This window comes from Schistocerca nitens, chromosome 2, assembly GCF_023898315.1.
Source record: "Schistocerca nitens isolate TAMUIC-IGC-003100 chromosome 2, iqSchNite1.1, whole genome shotgun sequence".
NCBI classification, from domain to species: domain Eukaryota; kingdom Metazoa; phylum Arthropoda; class Insecta; order Orthoptera; family Acrididae; genus Schistocerca; species Schistocerca nitens.
The window spans coordinates 878,881,800-878,899,996 of NC_064615.1; the positions used below are offsets into that span (position 1 = coordinate 878,881,800).

At 41.9% G+C, this 18,197-nt stretch overlaps 1 protein-coding gene across 8 annotated transcripts in view; it reads right to left on the bottom strand.

Annotated features, from left to right (window-relative positions):
- Positions 1–18,197, bottom strand: part of LOC126237173 (uncharacterized) — a 753,602-nt gene that overhangs the window by 136,618 nt on the left and 598,787 nt on the right. Inside the window, exon 1 of one of the 8 annotated variants that reach the window (XM_049947039.1) lies at positions 17,588–17,713. The exons of the other annotated variants lie outside the window; for them this stretch is intronic. Coding sequence (XP_049802996.1) covers positions 17,588–17,674 — 87 coding nt within the window. The 5' untranslated portion in view covers positions 17,675–17,713. Of the gene's footprint in view, positions 1–17,587; positions 17,714–18,197 lie in introns of those variants that run through there. 8 annotated transcript variants of the gene reach the window in all.

Here is an 18,197-nt window from a genome sequence, read left to right on the forward strand (position 1 = left end):
AGTTGCAAAGTTTACCTAGATTTACCTAGGTTTCAGTCGGGATTAATGGTTCAAATGGCTCTAAGCACTATGGGACTTAACATGTGAGGTCATGAGTCCCCTAGACTTAAAACTACTTAAACCTAATTAACCTAAGGACATCACACACATCCATGCCCGAGGCAGGATTCGAACCTGTGACCGTAGCAGCAGCGCAGTTCCGAACTGAAGCGCCTAGAACCGCTCGGCCACAGCGGCCGGCTCGGTCGGGATAACCCAACCTTCTTCAGAATAAAAGTAACTACAGTTTGTTCATAGTGGACATCGTCAAGCTAAAACTACATATCCATAAATTATCGGCAGACTGTAAAAACTTATCTGAAACTGCCTCGGCCCCACTTCTAGACCTAGATGCGGCAGCCACGAGTGCTGTACTTGAACTTCCAATACAGCACTCGTGGCTGCCGCATCGCGGTCGCGAAGTGGGACCGAGGCAGTTTCAGATAAGTTTTTACAGTCTGCCGATAATTTATGGATATGTAGTTTTAGCTTGACGATGTCCACTACAGACAAACTGTAGTTACTTTTATTCTGAAGAAGGTTGGGTTATCCCGACTGAAACCTAGGTAAATCTAGGTAAACTTTGCAACTGAGGCTGTTGGTTTTTAAAATTAAAATTAATATTTATACAGTTACTGACAGGACCGCGAAATGTTGAAAATATAAACTTAATATAATAGAATATTTAACAACAATGTAATATTCGTTGTTTGCCGCGATGATGACTACTGTACAATGACATTACCGGACTTACGGTATATTGCAAATCATAAAATTGTATATCAGTCAGTAAGTGTAAAAATAAGGTGATGGAATGAATGGTTTAATTGTAAATATGTTTATGATTGGAGTTGGCAATTTTTATACGACGTTTTGCCCTCTGTTGATTGACTTGATGCTCTTGCATTTACCTGCCCTAATTTCGTGTTATTAAAGTGTGTAGTACGTCTGCCGTTAGCTGCAGGTATACTTTAAGGTCCAGCTACCTGCGGTCTATTGTGGCCGTCCTGTGGCCGCCTGTAATCGCCCTGCCGGTAAAACCCTGTCGCTCGTGATAATGTTCTCATTGTCCGTAGGCCCTCCCCGTACCTGCTTAGCGGAAGCCATTTCCAACCTTCTAGCTCTCTCTTGGTATTTAGTCAGATGTAAAAATCTCTAAACTTTCTGGAATTCTTCCAATACTCGTTAAATAACAGTCTTCTATTGTAAGCGAGTCCTCGACAGACATTAACTACCTCTTGTTTTCAGCCCCACCAAGGGTTTTCCGCTAGACTTTAAGTTACAAGCTACATCTGCGCCAGTATCTCTCTCCTAAGTTCCAAATTTCACAGAAATTCTCCCAAATACCTTGGAGGTTCTACGCAGAAATGATTTAGCCATAGCTGTGGATTGTCAGGAGACAAGTTGCTGGCAAAAGTGAAGCCGTGAAAGCTGAAGTGAGTCGTACTTGCATATCTCACAATCAGTCGGTAAGAGCACTGACCGCAAGAGGCAGCTTAGGTTGTTTATTTAAAACATCCAGCGGCTAAACAGTTACCGTTCACCGCGGCGGTTGCAGCACTTTTTCTGATAGCTCTGTCTTTAGACTGTCTGACTGATTATTGGTTCAGCGCTCAACGGTTTCGTGTTCGTCTCGTTTTCATTTCCCATCAAGAAGAAGAACATTATCTTTCACATTATCAGATACCTGATAATTACATATGGATGACGCTAGACATAGTAAATTTGTACACAAACATTTCTGTAAATGGAGCCATTTCTCTTGTAAGACTGAATTTTATTAAGCGCAGACGTATCTCTATAGGTGAGATTGACGATTTTTTTTAAATTGTTGGAACTAGTTCTGTCATATAATTACTCCTCCTTTAAAGGGGAGTTTCTCAAGCAGCATGATGGATTAGCAATGGGTGTTGTCTGTCAGGAACACTAGCTAATATTTTTATCAATCACTTGGAAGAAAATTTTTTTACACAGCAGCAGGAGTTAAGTGGTTTAATTACGTACTGTTATCGATATATTGATGATACGCAATTATTATTTAATGAGGAGAATGAGGGGTTAAAGAGAATTTTTGAGGCGTTCAACACACTACATCCCAATATACAGTTTACGCATAAAGGTGAAGCAAACAAGAAAATTAATTTTTTGGATATTATTTTGATGGATAATAATGGAAATCACAAACCTGCAATTTATACGAAGCCAACAGATACAGACGCGATTATCCCACGTCATTCCGCTCATCGTGACAGATATAAAACTTCTTTCTCTTACAGTTCAGTCAGTAGACTGACAAAGATTCCATTAGAAGTTGATGAAAGAGAACGGGAAAAACATGTTTTAAAGGATATAGCGTTCAGTAATGGGATTCAGTCTGAATTAATTGACCAAATATATTCAAAGATCATCAACAAGAGTTCTGATTTACTACACGAGATTTCTTTAGAGCGATGTAGAAAGAGACAAAAAATTGTTACCAGTTTGAGTTACATTGGCCCACTGTCAAATGATGTGGCACATACTTTACGTAAAGTTAATGTTAATGTAGCATTCAGAAGTAACAATACGTTATCAAAGTTGCCAACACTTCCAGTAGAACAGTTCTATCCGATACAGAAATCAGGCTATGCAAAATAACCTGCGCTGATAGTGAATCCATATGCGTAGGCCAAACTGGTAGAAATTTCAGAGAAAGATATAAAGAACTAGTAAATATTCGACGGTCAAAGAACATTTAAAAACAACGAAACATACTGTTGTAGGTATAGATGAGAATCTAAAAATTTTACGCTTCGTAAATAAAGGAGGTATGATGGACAACATACAAGATCTCCATATTTACATCCGTCCCCATAAAGAACCTAATCGTTTGCTGAACGAACAAACTGAGCCGAAGAACAAACTATTCTTTGATTGTTTTCGTAATTTATTATACACATTGACCATAGTATGTGCTATGAACGTTACAATTACCTTGACACTGTAAACAGTACGTATGGTTATTAATACTGTAGGGACAGGCTGTAATCTCGATGTGCTCCATACATGGTTTTCATGTGAACCATTACGAATTTACACTTACTACTTTCCATCATTTGTTTGTGTACACCCCATTACTGAGTTTCATCCTCTTATCTAAATATTTCAGTTACGATATTCCTTGTACGTGGTTTTGTTTTCGATTTTTGATATCGACTGTGAGATACTCTTACACAGTCAGTTTTGACGTCGAACGACTTCTTTGAGTAGTCGCTGACACAGATCTTTGGATGTTCTATTTTGAATGTCTCTCTAGTCGGTCAACAGATGCTGCTGGAGACAGGACATCACAGTTACAGGTACTTCTAACATTCATTTAATGGTAGTTATTTGTGTTGTACCTTCTGGAATTCATCGTTTTTATGTCGTTCTGTAGATAGTCTGCGTAAACCAGTTATGTCGGCCACCGATGCATCGTATATGTGGATCTTGATAACCTCTTCAGCAACAACTAAGGTGAGTCCCTTAGTGTTCTCAGTGCTTTTGTGCGAATTGGCATATGACTGAGGAGGGATTTTCTGTATTGACTTAGCTTTCTTGAGAAAGCGTTCTAATTGTTCGTTTCTTTGCTTGTTCTCATATGAGAGTTACATCATTTTTAATTGTAGGATGTCGGGTGTCTATTACAACCTGTCTTGTGCCTGTGTGGTTACGATAACGCTCTCTTTTCTCCCTTCTTCACCCCTGCTTCCGCCCACTACCTACTACACGTCACGTTTCCGCCCTTTCATAAGGTTATAACATTGACTAGATACGTGTCTCTTACCTACTCTCATTGGTAGTTGATTGTTTCAGGATAATGGACTTAGTCTGGGTCATCTGATCACGCTTGGGTTCGCACGAGGATTTTTCGGGTGATGATTTATGCTGACGTGTACGTTGTTGGCCGGCCGAAGTGGTCATGCGGTTCTAGGCACTGCAGTCTGGAGCCGCGAGACCGCTACGGTCGCAGGTTCGAATGCTGCCTCGGGCATGGATGTGCGTGATGTCCTTAGGTAAGTTAGGTTTAACTAGTTCTAAGTTCTACGGGACTAATGACCTCAGAAGTTGAGTCCCATATTGCTCAGAGCCATTTTGTACGTTGTTGTCATTGGCCTCCAGTTAGGTGGTGGAACTGTGTGTGTTAGCCCTAGAATTATAACTAGATTTCTTTAAATGTCCCCTTCTCTTTAACATGCAATAATTTTAGTCGTACGTGACACATTTTGTGGTTATGCACCCGTTTTCAAGTTTACGTAGGTTTGTATTTACTCTCACTCAGGTTCTGCTCGACAAGACTTATGACATTGCCAGTATTTTTGTTATAATAGTCGATGTATTGTCAACTTGTGGATTGCTGTTACATATTCATAGTCTCACATTAGACGCAGGTACTGGATTTACTTACGATTTAATTGTTGACATGTTGTGTGGCCTTCTCACTGGTCAGTTGATACTGTGGTTTGACCGTTAGACGATATGTATGACCAATACAGTCCCTTTGAAACTTGATTTCATGGATGTAATGGCTTTTAGTTTTGATGTGGTTGAAAGACCAAGGTGTGTGATGGTTACAGTACATTTGCTCATATGTATATGCAATTTCGTTGTATTTTTTGTGTGTTCACGTGTGTCTAATATGGACCACTTCTTGGTAGTTTGCAAGTCAGGAAGCTAGTTCACGTGATAGTTGCTGTCACTGATCTCTAGTTAGGTGACTGGTGGTAGAATTGTGTATGTTAGCCCTACAATTATAACCAGGTATCCTTGAATGTCTCCTTCTGTTTAACATGCAATTATTTTAATCACATGTGACAAACTTAGTGGTTATGTACCTGTCTTCAATTTTAGATGGATTTTCATTACCCTCACTAAAGTTTCGCCAGAGACGACTTGTGGCATTGCCAATGTTTTTGTTGTAATAGTGCATGTATTGCCAACGTATAGACTGCTGTCACGCATACATAGTCTTACATTTAACAGACATATTAGATGTACTTATCATGTAATTAGTGGCATGTTGTGTGGCCTCCTCATTGGACAATCGATAATGCGGTTTCTCGTTTAGATGATATATATGGCCGGTATGTTCCTTTAAAATTTTGATTGCGTGGACGTAATGGCTTTTGATTTTACTGTGGTGGAAAGGCCAAAGTGTGAGTTGGTTACAGTACAGTTATTCATATCTATATGTAATTTTAGATCTCATTATATTTTTTGTGTTCGCTTGTGTTAAATACATATGAGTTCTTTTTGAGTGGTTTGTTAGTCAGAAAGCTTTTCTGATACTTCATGTATAGATATTGTTGAGTTATCCTTAATGGTGCACTGCATTCTCGTGGTATAATTAGTGTCCTTGTGTGTGATTGTTTCATGGCAGTACATGATATATGATGCATACGCACATGAATGTTGGGGATTTTTCATACGTTCTACATATGTTATGATCTGAAGTCGGTCATATATTTGGTCCTTTGACACGACTTGGAGATTCATCTTATGTATATGATATAAGTATACCCCTCAACTGTTAACAACTCAGCAATTTATACTTTGACACGACATATAGATCATGTTTCTTCGCTTTACTTGTTTCTGAGGTTGTTGTCTCTTTCATACATTTATCGTCTTATACAGTTATTTTGTCTTTCAGTAGGTTATTTCAGCGTTGTGAATGATAATGTATATCCAACTGGTCAATGTAAATCATAGAACAGTTATTTAATGAAGTTATTAATAAATAGTATAATTGTACAATGCATAGAGTGGACATTCGTTATGGTATATTTTGGACGTGTAGCAGTGGATGTACCTGTTCGTTCTATCAAATGATAACTGTAAATTCACTTTTAGAGTCTTATCCTTGATTCTCGTTCTGTTTTTACTATATCTTTGTATTGCATGCTTGATAAGTTGATAATGCCATTATTACAGTTTATACATACAGGCCTGAGGATGACTCATTCAGGCTCCGAAACTGGTAGCCACACAATAAATAAGATCATGAGGACGGCTGTAGGCGTTTCATTTTCTTACAATTATCTTCTAAGATTATTCGCTGACTTGAAATTGTACGATATCCTTTTTAACAACGACGACTAAATTTATGACGAGTACATATCGAAGTAACTATTTCCGTAACATTTTTCTCTCTATACAAAAGAAGTAAACCTTTCCCTGGAGCCTTCTTGCTTGCATATCTGTCGTAGGTTCTAAGCGTGTCTGTCCCACGTTTCATTTTATTAGTCGGGTCGATGATTTATTGGGCAGTATTTCGAGTATCTTTCATATTCGAGGACGCCGCGAGACTTCCTAATGTCCAACAAAGGTACCGAACACAAACAATTTTTTTTAACTATACGTATCAACCCACAATCTAAGTACATTAGTGGGTCCTAATTTCATATTATTTTACATTTCTGCCGCTTAATTTCTCACACTACAGGTATAATTGTATTGTAGTGTATGTTAACCGGGGACCTAGAAACGACGGAGAGGCTCCGTCCCCGCCGCAGCCGCAGTGGTCCACAATCTTATGACGACTACCGCAGTCCACTTCACCCCTCCGCCGCCCCACACCGAACCCAGGGTTATTGTGCGGTTCGACCCCCGATGGACCCCAGCAGGAACGTCTCACACCAGACAAGTGTAACCCCTATGTTTGCGTGGTAGAGTAATAGTGATGTACGCGTACGTGGAGAACTTGTTTGCGCAGCAATCGCCGACATAGTGTAACTGAGGCGGAATAAGGGGAACCAGCCCGTATTCGCCGAGGCAGATGGAAAACCGCTTTAAAACCATCCACAGACTGGCAGGTTCACTGGACCACGACACAAATCCGCCAGGTGGATTCGTGCCGGGGACCAGGCGCTCCTTCCCACCCAGAAAGCCGTGCGTTAGACCGCACGGCCAACCGGGCGGGCACAGGTATAATAATATTATTCCTTCACCTTTGCAGGGATCTCTAGCCTAATGTTATTCAATTTATACGTGTATCTAGGTACTAGGTGACCTTAACTTCCTCTACAACTATTATTAGAAACAATTTGCACTGTCCAGATATTGCACAGCGAGACGAAACAAAGAACGGTGATGCTGGGGGAAGGTCGCGGAGACCGAACAATTCAGCAATCGTCTTCAGTTTCTGTCAGCAGCTAAGAGCGATACACTGAGGTGCCAAAAGGCACGAGATAGCGATATTCACATAACCAGATGGCGGTAGTATCTTGTACACAAGGTATTAAAGGGCAGTGCATTGGTGGAGCTGTCATCTGTAATCAGGTGATTTATGTGAAAAAAGGTGCGACGTGATTATGGCCGCCCTAGGGGAATCAACACGTTTTCAACGCGAAATGTTAGTTGGAGTTAGACATATGGGACATTCCATTTCGAAAATCATTAGGGAATTCAAAATTACGAGCTCCATAGTGTTAACAGCGTGCCGAGAATATAACATTTCAGGCATTATCTCTCATCACGGGCAAGGCATGACCGACGTCCTTCACTTAACGACCGATAGCAGCGGAGTTTGCGTAGAGTTATCAGTGCTAACGGACAAACAAGATTGCATAAAACAACCGCAGAAATCAATGTGAGATGTACGACGAACGTATCCGTTAGGACAGTACGGCGAAATCTGGTGCTTATGAATTATAGCACAAGACGACCGACGCAAGTCTCTTTGATAACAGCTCGACAGTGTCTGCAGTGCCTCTTCTGGGCTCTGGGACACGTCGGTTGGACCCTAAACGTCAGGAAGCCCATGGCCTGGTCAGATAAGTCCCGATTTCACTTGGTAAGAGCTGATGGTAGGGCTCGAGACCTAACGAGACCTAACGAAGCCATGGACCCAAGTTGTCAACAAGGCACCGTGCAAGCTGTTGGTGGCTCCACAATGATGTTGTCTGTGTTTACATGGAATGCACTGGGTCCTCTGGTCCAACTGAATCGATCATTGGCTGGAAGTGTTCGACTATTTGGAGACAATTTTCAGCCTTTCGTGGACTTCAGCTTCCCAAACAACAATGGAATTTTTATGGATGACGATGGATCACGTCACCGGGCCACAATTGTTTGCTATTGGCTTGAAGAACGTTCTGGACAGTTAGATTTGGCCACCCAGATCTTCCGACATGAATCCCATCGAACATTTATGGGGCATAATCGAGAGGTCAGTTCGTGTACAAAATCTTGCGCTGACGATAGTTTCGCAGCTATGAATGGCTATGGAGCGCGCATAGTTCAATACTTCTGCAGGGGATTTCCGCCAACTTGTTGAGTCCATGAGACGACAAGTTGCTGCACTGCGCCGCGTAAAAGGAGGTTCACACGATGTTAAGAGGTATCCCATGACTTCTGGCATCTCCTTGTTTAAGATTGCTGGGACAAGAGTTGCTACTGATTTGCTGTCACATGGAAACCGTGAAAGGGACTTTGTACTGTCCCATTGTGATTGAGAGACGATGTATTTCGAAGAGTCCAAGTGGGCTGACGGTCCCAGATTATCCTGATTCGACTGAAATGAATATCTTCGTTCGCAAGACCTACCAGGACGAGTGGCTCAGTCGCGGAAAAACATTGTGCAGGGGAATGTAGCTGTGAGCCCAGACGGACAAATGGAAATATGCGCATATTACGATTGTCGCCACATGTTGATGTAACAAAACAGACTGCGGATACTAACCGCGACGTTAAGTGAAGCACACTCTTTCCACTCATCTCCTGGAAAAGTTACGTAGTGACACCGTGGGTGTTGACGAGAGCAGGAGCTGGTCTTTAAGAAACATTGCGAATTTCAGTTTCATTGCGTTTAGTATTCACGGATCCAGACTACACATTGTAAACCAAACTTCGCGTACTCTGATGCCGCAGCGCGATTCCTTGAATACTAACAGTATAGGGTGATTCATAAAGACACAGCCAATTTCAGTTGTTTTGTACAAACTGTGAAAGTCAGAGCCGCTTTGTGCTTATCACTGGATAGGGGAAGGTTCAAAGTTCTAAGTTCGCACTGACACTACACTTAACATGAGTACCATGCATGCGTTGCTCGTGAAACATCGAAACGGTGTTCCATTTCATCCCCACACGCGAATCAACGTGTCGCTGTTTATTGAATCGATAGCTTCGACAATTCGATTTCTCAGCTCTTGAAGAGTAGCTGCCACAGATAGGGCAAAGACTCCGTCTTTTATGAACACTCACAGAAAAAATTCGTAAGTGTGAGGTCTGGTGATATGGGAGGCCAACATCAATGAACAAGAACTTACTGTCCACCCCTTCCAACCAAGATTATGGGATGGTGTTGTTAAGATAACGCCGGCCGCGGTGGTCTCGCGGTTCTAGGCGCGCAGTCCGGAACCGTGGGACTGCTACGGTCGCAGGTTCGAATCCTGCCTCGGGCATGGATGTGTGTGATGTCCTTAGGTTAGTTAGGTTTAAGTAGTTCTAAGTTCTAGGGGACTGATAACCACAGCAGTTGAGTCCCATAGTGCTCAGAGCCATTTGAACCATTTTTTTGTTAAGATAACGTCGCACCTCAATGTGAACGTGAAGCGCGTTGCCGTCATGCATAAAAATGAAATCATTGGAATCTTTGTGAAGTTGAGGAAACAACCAATTTTGCAGCGTTTCCAGGTGTAACAGTTCTGTCATAGTTTCTTCCGCAAAAAATAAATGTTCATAAACTTTATGAACAGAAACGGCACAAAACACATTCAGTTTCTCTGAGTCTCTTTAACGTGCAACGACGACGCCACGATTTTGAAAATCCCGAATTCTTACATTGTGGAGGTTTACTCTACCGGACAGATGAAACGTCGATTCGTCCAAGAAGGTGAGTCATTCGGGAAAAAGTGTATTCTGCCATAGTCTGGAGAACTGAAATCCAAAACTAGTGACTACTGTTATGATTGCCGGACGCAATTGCTGCAGTAACTGCAACTTCCAGCGGCCCCGTAACTTAGGAGGCCGTGCATCCAACTGCAGAGGGCGGAAGCGATTCGAGTTGCACTAGACCTTATACGTCCTGTCACACGAGAGCTTCGACTTCGGATCACTGAGCCGCAGCGTAGCTTGTGCAGTGAATCGCCCGCTACTCGCTTTACACGGAACCTTACGGGTCGCCCTCAGCGCGCAGTTTCGGTACACGTTGTTGATTCAGACATATGCTAAGTACCCATATAGTTCTACAAAGCATATTAATGACAACCATCGGTTCTGGGCGCTACAGTCTGGAGCCGAGCGCCCGCTACGGTCGCAGGTTCGAATCCTGCCTCGGGCATGGATGTGTGTGATGTCCTTAGGTTAGTTAGGTTTAATTAGTTCTAAGTTCTAGGCGACTGATGACCATAGCAGTTAAGTCGCATAGTGCTCAGAGCCATTTGAATGACAACCATCATTAGGAAATGATACACAAAAGAAGTGGAAGAATTTAAGATCATCATATTTGAGGGATATTAAAAGATCGTGAGAAGTAAAGACTGGTTCGCAGCAACTGAAGAAACTAAATATATTTTTTTCTGACACATAATTTTTATCAACTGTTATTCAAATGGTTCAAATGGCTCTGAGCACTATGGGACTTAACATCTGAGGTCATCAGTCCCCTAGAACTTAGAACTACTTAAACCTAACTAACCTAAGAACATCACACACATCCATGTCCGAGGCAGGATTCGAACCTGCGACCGTAGCAGTCACGCAATTCCGGACTGAAGCGCCTAGAACCGCATGGCCACCGCGGCCGGCTATCAACTGTTATTCAACACAAAATGGAAGTAAACACCTTATACGGTACATGGGTATTATCTTATTCTGTATGACTGAACGCATTAAAATTACTTTCTTTTTTAATGCTGTCACATACATGATTCTTTCCAGAACATACTATAACGTATGTGAAGAAGATGCCGATGAATTGGCAGTAAGTATTTGTGAGAGAGAACGGGTCCCTTCAAAAACAAGAATTAACAGTTTGATGTTCGCCCAGTTGCTTTTTACCCACCCAAACTGTTTTCCACAAACGCCTTTGAAATGAATCACCCAACAGCCACCCCATCCCTCCCCAGTCGTGATAAACAGAAGTTACACATAACATTCCTCTCAGTCCATTCCGGAAATAGAAAACCAGTCTGATGATTCACCAGTTCTGAGCATCTGAAAAAAACTTCTTGCTTCGTTGATACATACAATACTTCAGCTGTCTTACAATTCGGAAAAGCTTCCATGACATTAGAGTTTATTATGCTAACCAACAGTTGTATCTATGATAAATAAGTTGCCGGCCGATGTGGCCGAGCGGTTCTAGGCGCTTCAGTCCGGAACCGCGCTGCTGCTACGGTCGCAGATTCGAATCCTGCCTCGGGCATGGTTGTGTGTGATGTCCTTAGGTTAGTTAGGTTTAAGTAGTTCTAAGTCTAGGGGACTGATGACTTCAGATGCTAAGTCCCATAGCGCTTAAAGCCATTTGAACCATTTGAACAAATAACTTGTTACAATTCTAATAACATGTACCATGTTTCTGCAACAAACAAGTTTGTTTTGCATCCACCTCGGAGTAAAGACAGCCTCTCTTCCACTGTTATATGCTTTCTCTTGTTGGTATCTAGCAACCGAAAGAATTGATTCAGTATTGCACAAAGTTCGTCGAATAAAGTTAATGACATATGACGGAAACCTACTAGCAGTCGCCCGTGAAGGAAATGAAAAACACATAAGCTAAATCAAGGACTAATTATTGGGTGGCACCATTGGTTTCTTTTCTGTTCGTCGCGTTTCTTCATAACACATGCAGCAGCAATAACTACTTCCTCTACGGGAAACGTTTTGTTACTGACTGGTTCTAGAAACAATACGCCAACAGACAGCAGTTCTTTTTAGGTACCACGTGACCACTGCAGCGAGGGGGACTTCGGCTCTGTGTGTCGAAGGCCAGCGCAAAGAGTGGCTCACTGCATCCGGATGCACAGCCTCCGTGTGAAAGGTCCCAAAGTTTTCATATGCAGGGACGCGCCACACCAATATCTGAGGAAGTTGTAGTTCCTGGCCCGACCGCCTTGTGAACTTTCGAGGACTCAGTGTGAACGCATCTCGGATACGCCAGATATTTTCATCAGACATACTTGGCAGACCAGTGCTCTTCCCTTTGCATACGCAACCAACTTGCAAGAATTTTGTATACCAGTCATACATCTGCTTGTGCAGAGGTAAATTCTTGCCGCATCGACGGAGGAATGTACGTTGCTCTCGAGCAATGGAGCGACTTCGCATAGATGCCAACAAACAAAATGATTTCTCTTGTGGTGTAGCCCCCGCGTTGCTGCAACCGAACAACTGCGCAGCTATGTTAAACTTCGAACCTTCGTCTATCATGTGACATGCGCATTGTTTTTCTATCTTTTATATTTTTTCTCTAGTAAACAAAAGAAATATGTCCTTTCTTTTTGAATCACCCGGTATTTCGTCCCTTTAAATGTCTGTTGCAGTTCTGTCCGCTTCCTCAGCTCTGGTCAGCGTGTGTGGCTGCTATGCGGAGGATGCGGATTCGATTCCCGGTACTGCCAGGGATTTTTACTTGGTGGGAGGACTGGAACCGGGTGCACTCAGCGTCGTGAAGCCAACTGAGGATCTGCTTGAGTCAAAAGTAGCGGATGTGAGGTCGAGAAAACCGACAACGGCCGGTAGAGAGGTGCGCTGGCCCCACGCTCCTCCACATCGCATCCAGTGACGCCTTTGCCAGAGGACGACACGGCGGCCGGTCGATCCTTATTGGCTAATCGGGGTCAGACTGCGGAACTTTGCTTACTATTACAGGGCTGAAAAGAGTACCAAGGCACAACAGACTCCCCTACAGACAGTCTGTAAAGGTTTTCCCTGTTTAGGTCAGCACAGCTCTACTTCCATTGTGACGTAAGGTTCTTGAGAGTCAGGCTGTAAGGTAACTATGGAAACACGCAACTGGCACTCTTCAAAAGTTTCTTCACATTTAGAGGATTTGAAGCTCAATGCCCGGATAGCCTGTCATTTCCTAAAGTAGTACGATCCAATCATCGGAATACCTCGAAAATTCACCATTGAAAATTAGAAGACCTTCGAGCACTATCAAGCACAAAACATTTCAAAGTTGCAACGTTTACTGGTTGCTAAATGCTAGTCTCGTAACCGTAAAGTCACTGGTTCTAATCTCACTAGGAACAACATTTTTATGGTTATTTAAATTCTACCCTAAAGATGAACTTAGGGCGTCCGCGGTTCTACCGTTGTGTGCAGGTGTTTGAAATTCCTTGCTGTCTGTCGTAACCACTGAACGGAGGCCAATGAGAAGCTCAACTTTATACCTTGATCGTCACAAATATTTAGCTATTTTTTTCCAAATGTGACACCATTTGCCCGGGGGTTGTAAGGGCGGGACCTAAGAGCTCGGCTTAAATTACAGCATGTGAAGTAAACGAAAAACCAGGTAACTTTATTTACGAAGCATAGGATATCACGACTGAGCAATGTATCCGGCTACCCAGGTCCAACGCGTGATTCGTCGAGTTCACTTCCCATCATCCATCATGCGAAACGTTACCAGCAGGCAACACGCAACGGAAAAGCCGCGGACAGCCTAAGTTCATTTTTTGTTCAAATTCAGTAACAAATGAAAACGTTTAATTACATATATTTAATTACATTTATAAAAATTAACATTTTATTTTTAACTACTGCTCATATGAAAATAAATCTAAATTTGATTCAGACATGTGAAACACATTTCAGTTAATCGAAAAAAATATATGCATGTGAAACACATTTCAGTTAATCGAAAGAAATACATACATCAGTAATAGGCTTACTCTTCAATATCTAAAAATAATAATAAATAATTTTATTCGTTCTTGAGCCAAATTTTTATTCATTATGAGTACCTGCGTTTTTCATGTGATTAATAATTAAAAATAAAAATGTTATTTTTACTATAAATATAATTAAATATTTGCCTATTAATGCTTTCACCAGTTAATAAATATAGAATATAGCGTAAAAGACGTAGTCCTGGCCCTATTCGAAACAGTGACACTACGATTATCAGACTTTTACCCTAGCTATTCAGCTACGAGCAATTTTTTTTAAAATATAGCCGAAATTACTATACTTAACAGTACCAGAAAATATTCGAATCTTCAAGGGCGTTTTGTCCTAGTTTTTCGGAGAACTATTTCGTACTGCTTCAGGAAAATAAAGTCTAGGTGTCAAGTTTCAGATCTTGTAAGTACGAAAAAAAAAAGGAGACGGTCAGTCCTTAAAATACCCTGCAAAACAATGCTGTGGGTTACGTTTCGCCCCGTTCTATGGATAACATAGCTAGAGAATCTGTTTAGAAAGAGATGACGAATCCGGTAAGACTCATCAGCTGTAATTAGTGACAAACTATCAGCAGACAACAACTGGTAAGCACTAAACCGATTATGATGTCGCAAAAACTTGCCTGTTTAGAAGTATCGGGATCGCTGTTGAAGTATGGGGTTTCGGGAAAAATAAATTCTGAATATTCAAACAAGTTTTCGTAATTTTACGACAATGTATATAATATACCCTAAAATATCAATCAGAAAATCGTGTTACATAATACAGGTTTTTAAATTCATTTTTCAGTTTTCGTTTTTGTAACCAAAAATGTTTAAAGTATGGCGCGATCGTAGAAAGTAGCCTACAATGGAGATCAGTCTGTTACCATATCATTTATTCGAAATCCACATTCGACGGCAGAAAGAGGTTGCATCGACGACGAGGTCTTTAGAGTGAAGTGAAACCTCGGCTTTGGGAAATGTGGGGAAGGAAATCAGCCGTGTCCTTCAAAGGAACCTCTCCGGCATTCATATTAAGCCATTTAAGGAAACCGCGGATAAATCAAAATGTGAATGGCTGAACAGGGACTTGAACCGCCCTCCTTCAGAGACCAAGTTCAGGGTTTTTCCATAGCGCCAGCTCGCTCGGAGCACTTATTTACATTCAGTTTAGTGCTCATAAAAAAATAAGAAACCATCAAACAGTCACAATTAATAATGTTGTTATCCATAAGACATTCTCAGAGAATCTGACGGTTCATAAATTTTGTGTTTGCAGTCGAGTTGTCATTTTCTCCGTAGTCGATGTTTCGACAATTCCCTAGCTGTCTTCGTCAGTTGTCGAGTGCAGATTTGTTGTTCAACCAAGCTGCTTGAATGTAGCGCAGGTAACGGGCAACAAATCTGCGCTCGACACTGAGAAGGTACAGAATTTTTGCTGAATTCAACTGGGAATTCTTCGAGTAAGAATCCTGTATCCTCGTCGACTATAAATGAGCAAGCGGGTCTGTGATTAATATTATTCTACTGGTTATGATGTTTAACCCCAGGTTATTAAACCCTCGTAAAATTTACAATGCAGCTGGTGCCAATTCGCAGTTCCAGCCAATCTGGTTTTTAGAGGATAGGGCGTAAATCAGGTCATTCTGAACTTATTTTGTGTGTGACATACCACTAGAGACATTATAATTGTAACTAACTAGTGCATGAACTATAAATTAAGACTTCTTATGAATAAAATATGGAGCAGTAAAATTTTCGATGGTTTAGTAACAATGTAACATTTTTCTCCCTTTAGTGTGCTAGGATTAAATAATAAGCAGGCGTGTTGTTTCGGTAGGTAGGATACATATTCTGTGTTAATGCAAATATTTATTTTTATTGTAATATATATGTGACGTACTCGTTGGGTGGCGTGCGGCGGTGGCAGTTCGTCAGTAGACTTCCTTAATACCCTACACCAAGTGTAGCCTGGAGCTAGCTAATGAAGCTACCAACACCGCACGGACTGCTGAAGGGCGGAATAGTATTCTTGGTCGAGAAGATTCGCTCGTGAATATACTAAATATTAATGGATAATATCGACATGGACAAATATTATATGATTTGTATTAATGTGAGTGACAGCTCGACAGCAAATCCAAAAAAAATTATAAACCTTTTATAATCAGACGTGTAATCAACGGAGAGGTCGGCATGGGAGGGAGGGGGATGGGGGCAAGGGGTTATGACGCCACTCCCACCCCTCAAAGAGAAAGATAGCAAACTCAGCCCCCTGTCCCGCACCCAGGAGGCAGGAGGGGTATCAGCTTAGAAATCTTAAGTAGCTACGCCCGTTTTTATTACGCATTCGGATTCTCCGGGAGAAAATACGTAACTTCTGTGTTTAACACTTTATCGTTGCGTGACAGATGGCATTGCAATCAACAAAAATCAAAATGGGGTGAAAACCGATGAGAAATGATAATATATCAAGAAATGTACATCATGGTACCATCCCATGGGGTTAGAAAGGCAGTTAACCTAAAATCTTTAATGAGAAATAGGTTTTTATATTAAAAAACTATATTTCTGTGGAACATAATACATTACTTAGTCCACATCATCCGTGTAATTTCTTTCAGTCTTTAATTCAGTGAAAAAAAAATTATTTGTTGCAGCTGATTTCCAGTAAAGCGATATCTGTGAAAGAAATTACACCATGATGTGGATGTATTATGTTCTGGAGAATCAGGCTCTGTTGCTACTAAAAAAAAACTGGTTTCTCCTCGAAGATTTTAGAGTAACCGCCTTTCTAACCTCCTGGTATCCTAGTCGGAAGTGTACTTCTTGAGACGATTAGAGGTCTTTAAGCCATTTTGACTTTTGTCGATTGCAGCGGCTTCTATTACGCTACGAAAAAATGTTACGCTACGAAAAAATGTTAAATACAGGAGTTATGTATTTTCTCCCGGAGAATTCGAATACGGAATAAATAATTGGAGTTCCTGCTTAAGTTTTCAAAGTTGACTCCCCTCCGTCTCTTCGTCCCCTGGGGCTGGGCGTGGGGGTCGAGTTTCGTGTCATTGGATGTCCCCCTTCGAGACGAACAACTTTTATGACAACCTTTTCTTAATCAGGTTTGTAGTTTACCACCTATTCCCGAAAACAGTTTTAAAGGCCTCATCCTGTATAAACTATTATTATATGCATTCAGAACATCTTGGAGATGGTTAAATTTAAAAAGTTGAATATAATTTTTTTATTTATTCCTGGAGAATCCGAAACCGCAATAAAATGTGTGTTCCTATTTAAGATTTCGAAGTTGACGCCTGATTCCCCCCCCCCCTCCCTCCGTCCACCGAACAACTATTATAACAACCTTTTTTTAATCCGATTTGTAGCATTCCAGATATTTCCAAAAACGGTTTTAAATGCCTCATTCTGTGTATGATAACGAAACTCTGTGAATTAATTATCACATCTGATGATGACAATAATTCGCCGAAACCGGTTGCGTGAATACCTGTAGTAATTAGGCGATCTTCATGTAATGATCTGTTATATGAAGGTTGAGCTCAGACCATAAACATAAAGAGGCGCCGCATTCAGGAATAGTGAATAGTGACCAAAGGATACGTGAACTCCTAATAGCTGCGAAGGAGCCAAACAATGGGAAGATGCAACTAGCGAAGACTTGCTGCCGCAGCCAGCGGCGTTACCTTGCGAAGGCGGCGGCAGACGCGGAAGCGGCAGTCGGTGGTGTGTCGCCAGTGGCAGGCTAGCGGCAGCGCGGGCAGCCGGGGCATCGTCGCGGGCAGCGGCACGGCAGCACAGCCGCGCGGGCACTGTCTACGTCTGCGTCTGTGTGGCGGCCTCGCCGCAGAGGGAGGGCGCCACCGCCGGCGCGGGGACAAGGCTGCGGCTGATGACGCACGGGGGCACTCATCAGGCGAATCTGTCCTATCATTACAAGCTGCGCCTGCACTGATCAAACCATCTTCATCTTCACCACTGCTGCCTTCAAATCTTCCAAATTTAAACACTTGTTGCGACGTCCCCATTACCCTTGCTGCGAATCTCTCAAAAGTCTCTTTTCCAGCTGGCATTCGAATTTTTTCCCACCCTAGGTCTTCAGTTAATTGTTGGGAATACAGGATGTTTCGAAAAGTATGCATATTTAACTACGGCTATGAAATTTGGTAATATTATTTACGAATCTCGCAAGTTTAGATTACATTTATTCAATAGGTCCGCCACCAGCGACACGAACAGTATCACAAGTATCACATCGACATTCGAATCCTCCTACACTCGGCTCCGTCATCACCG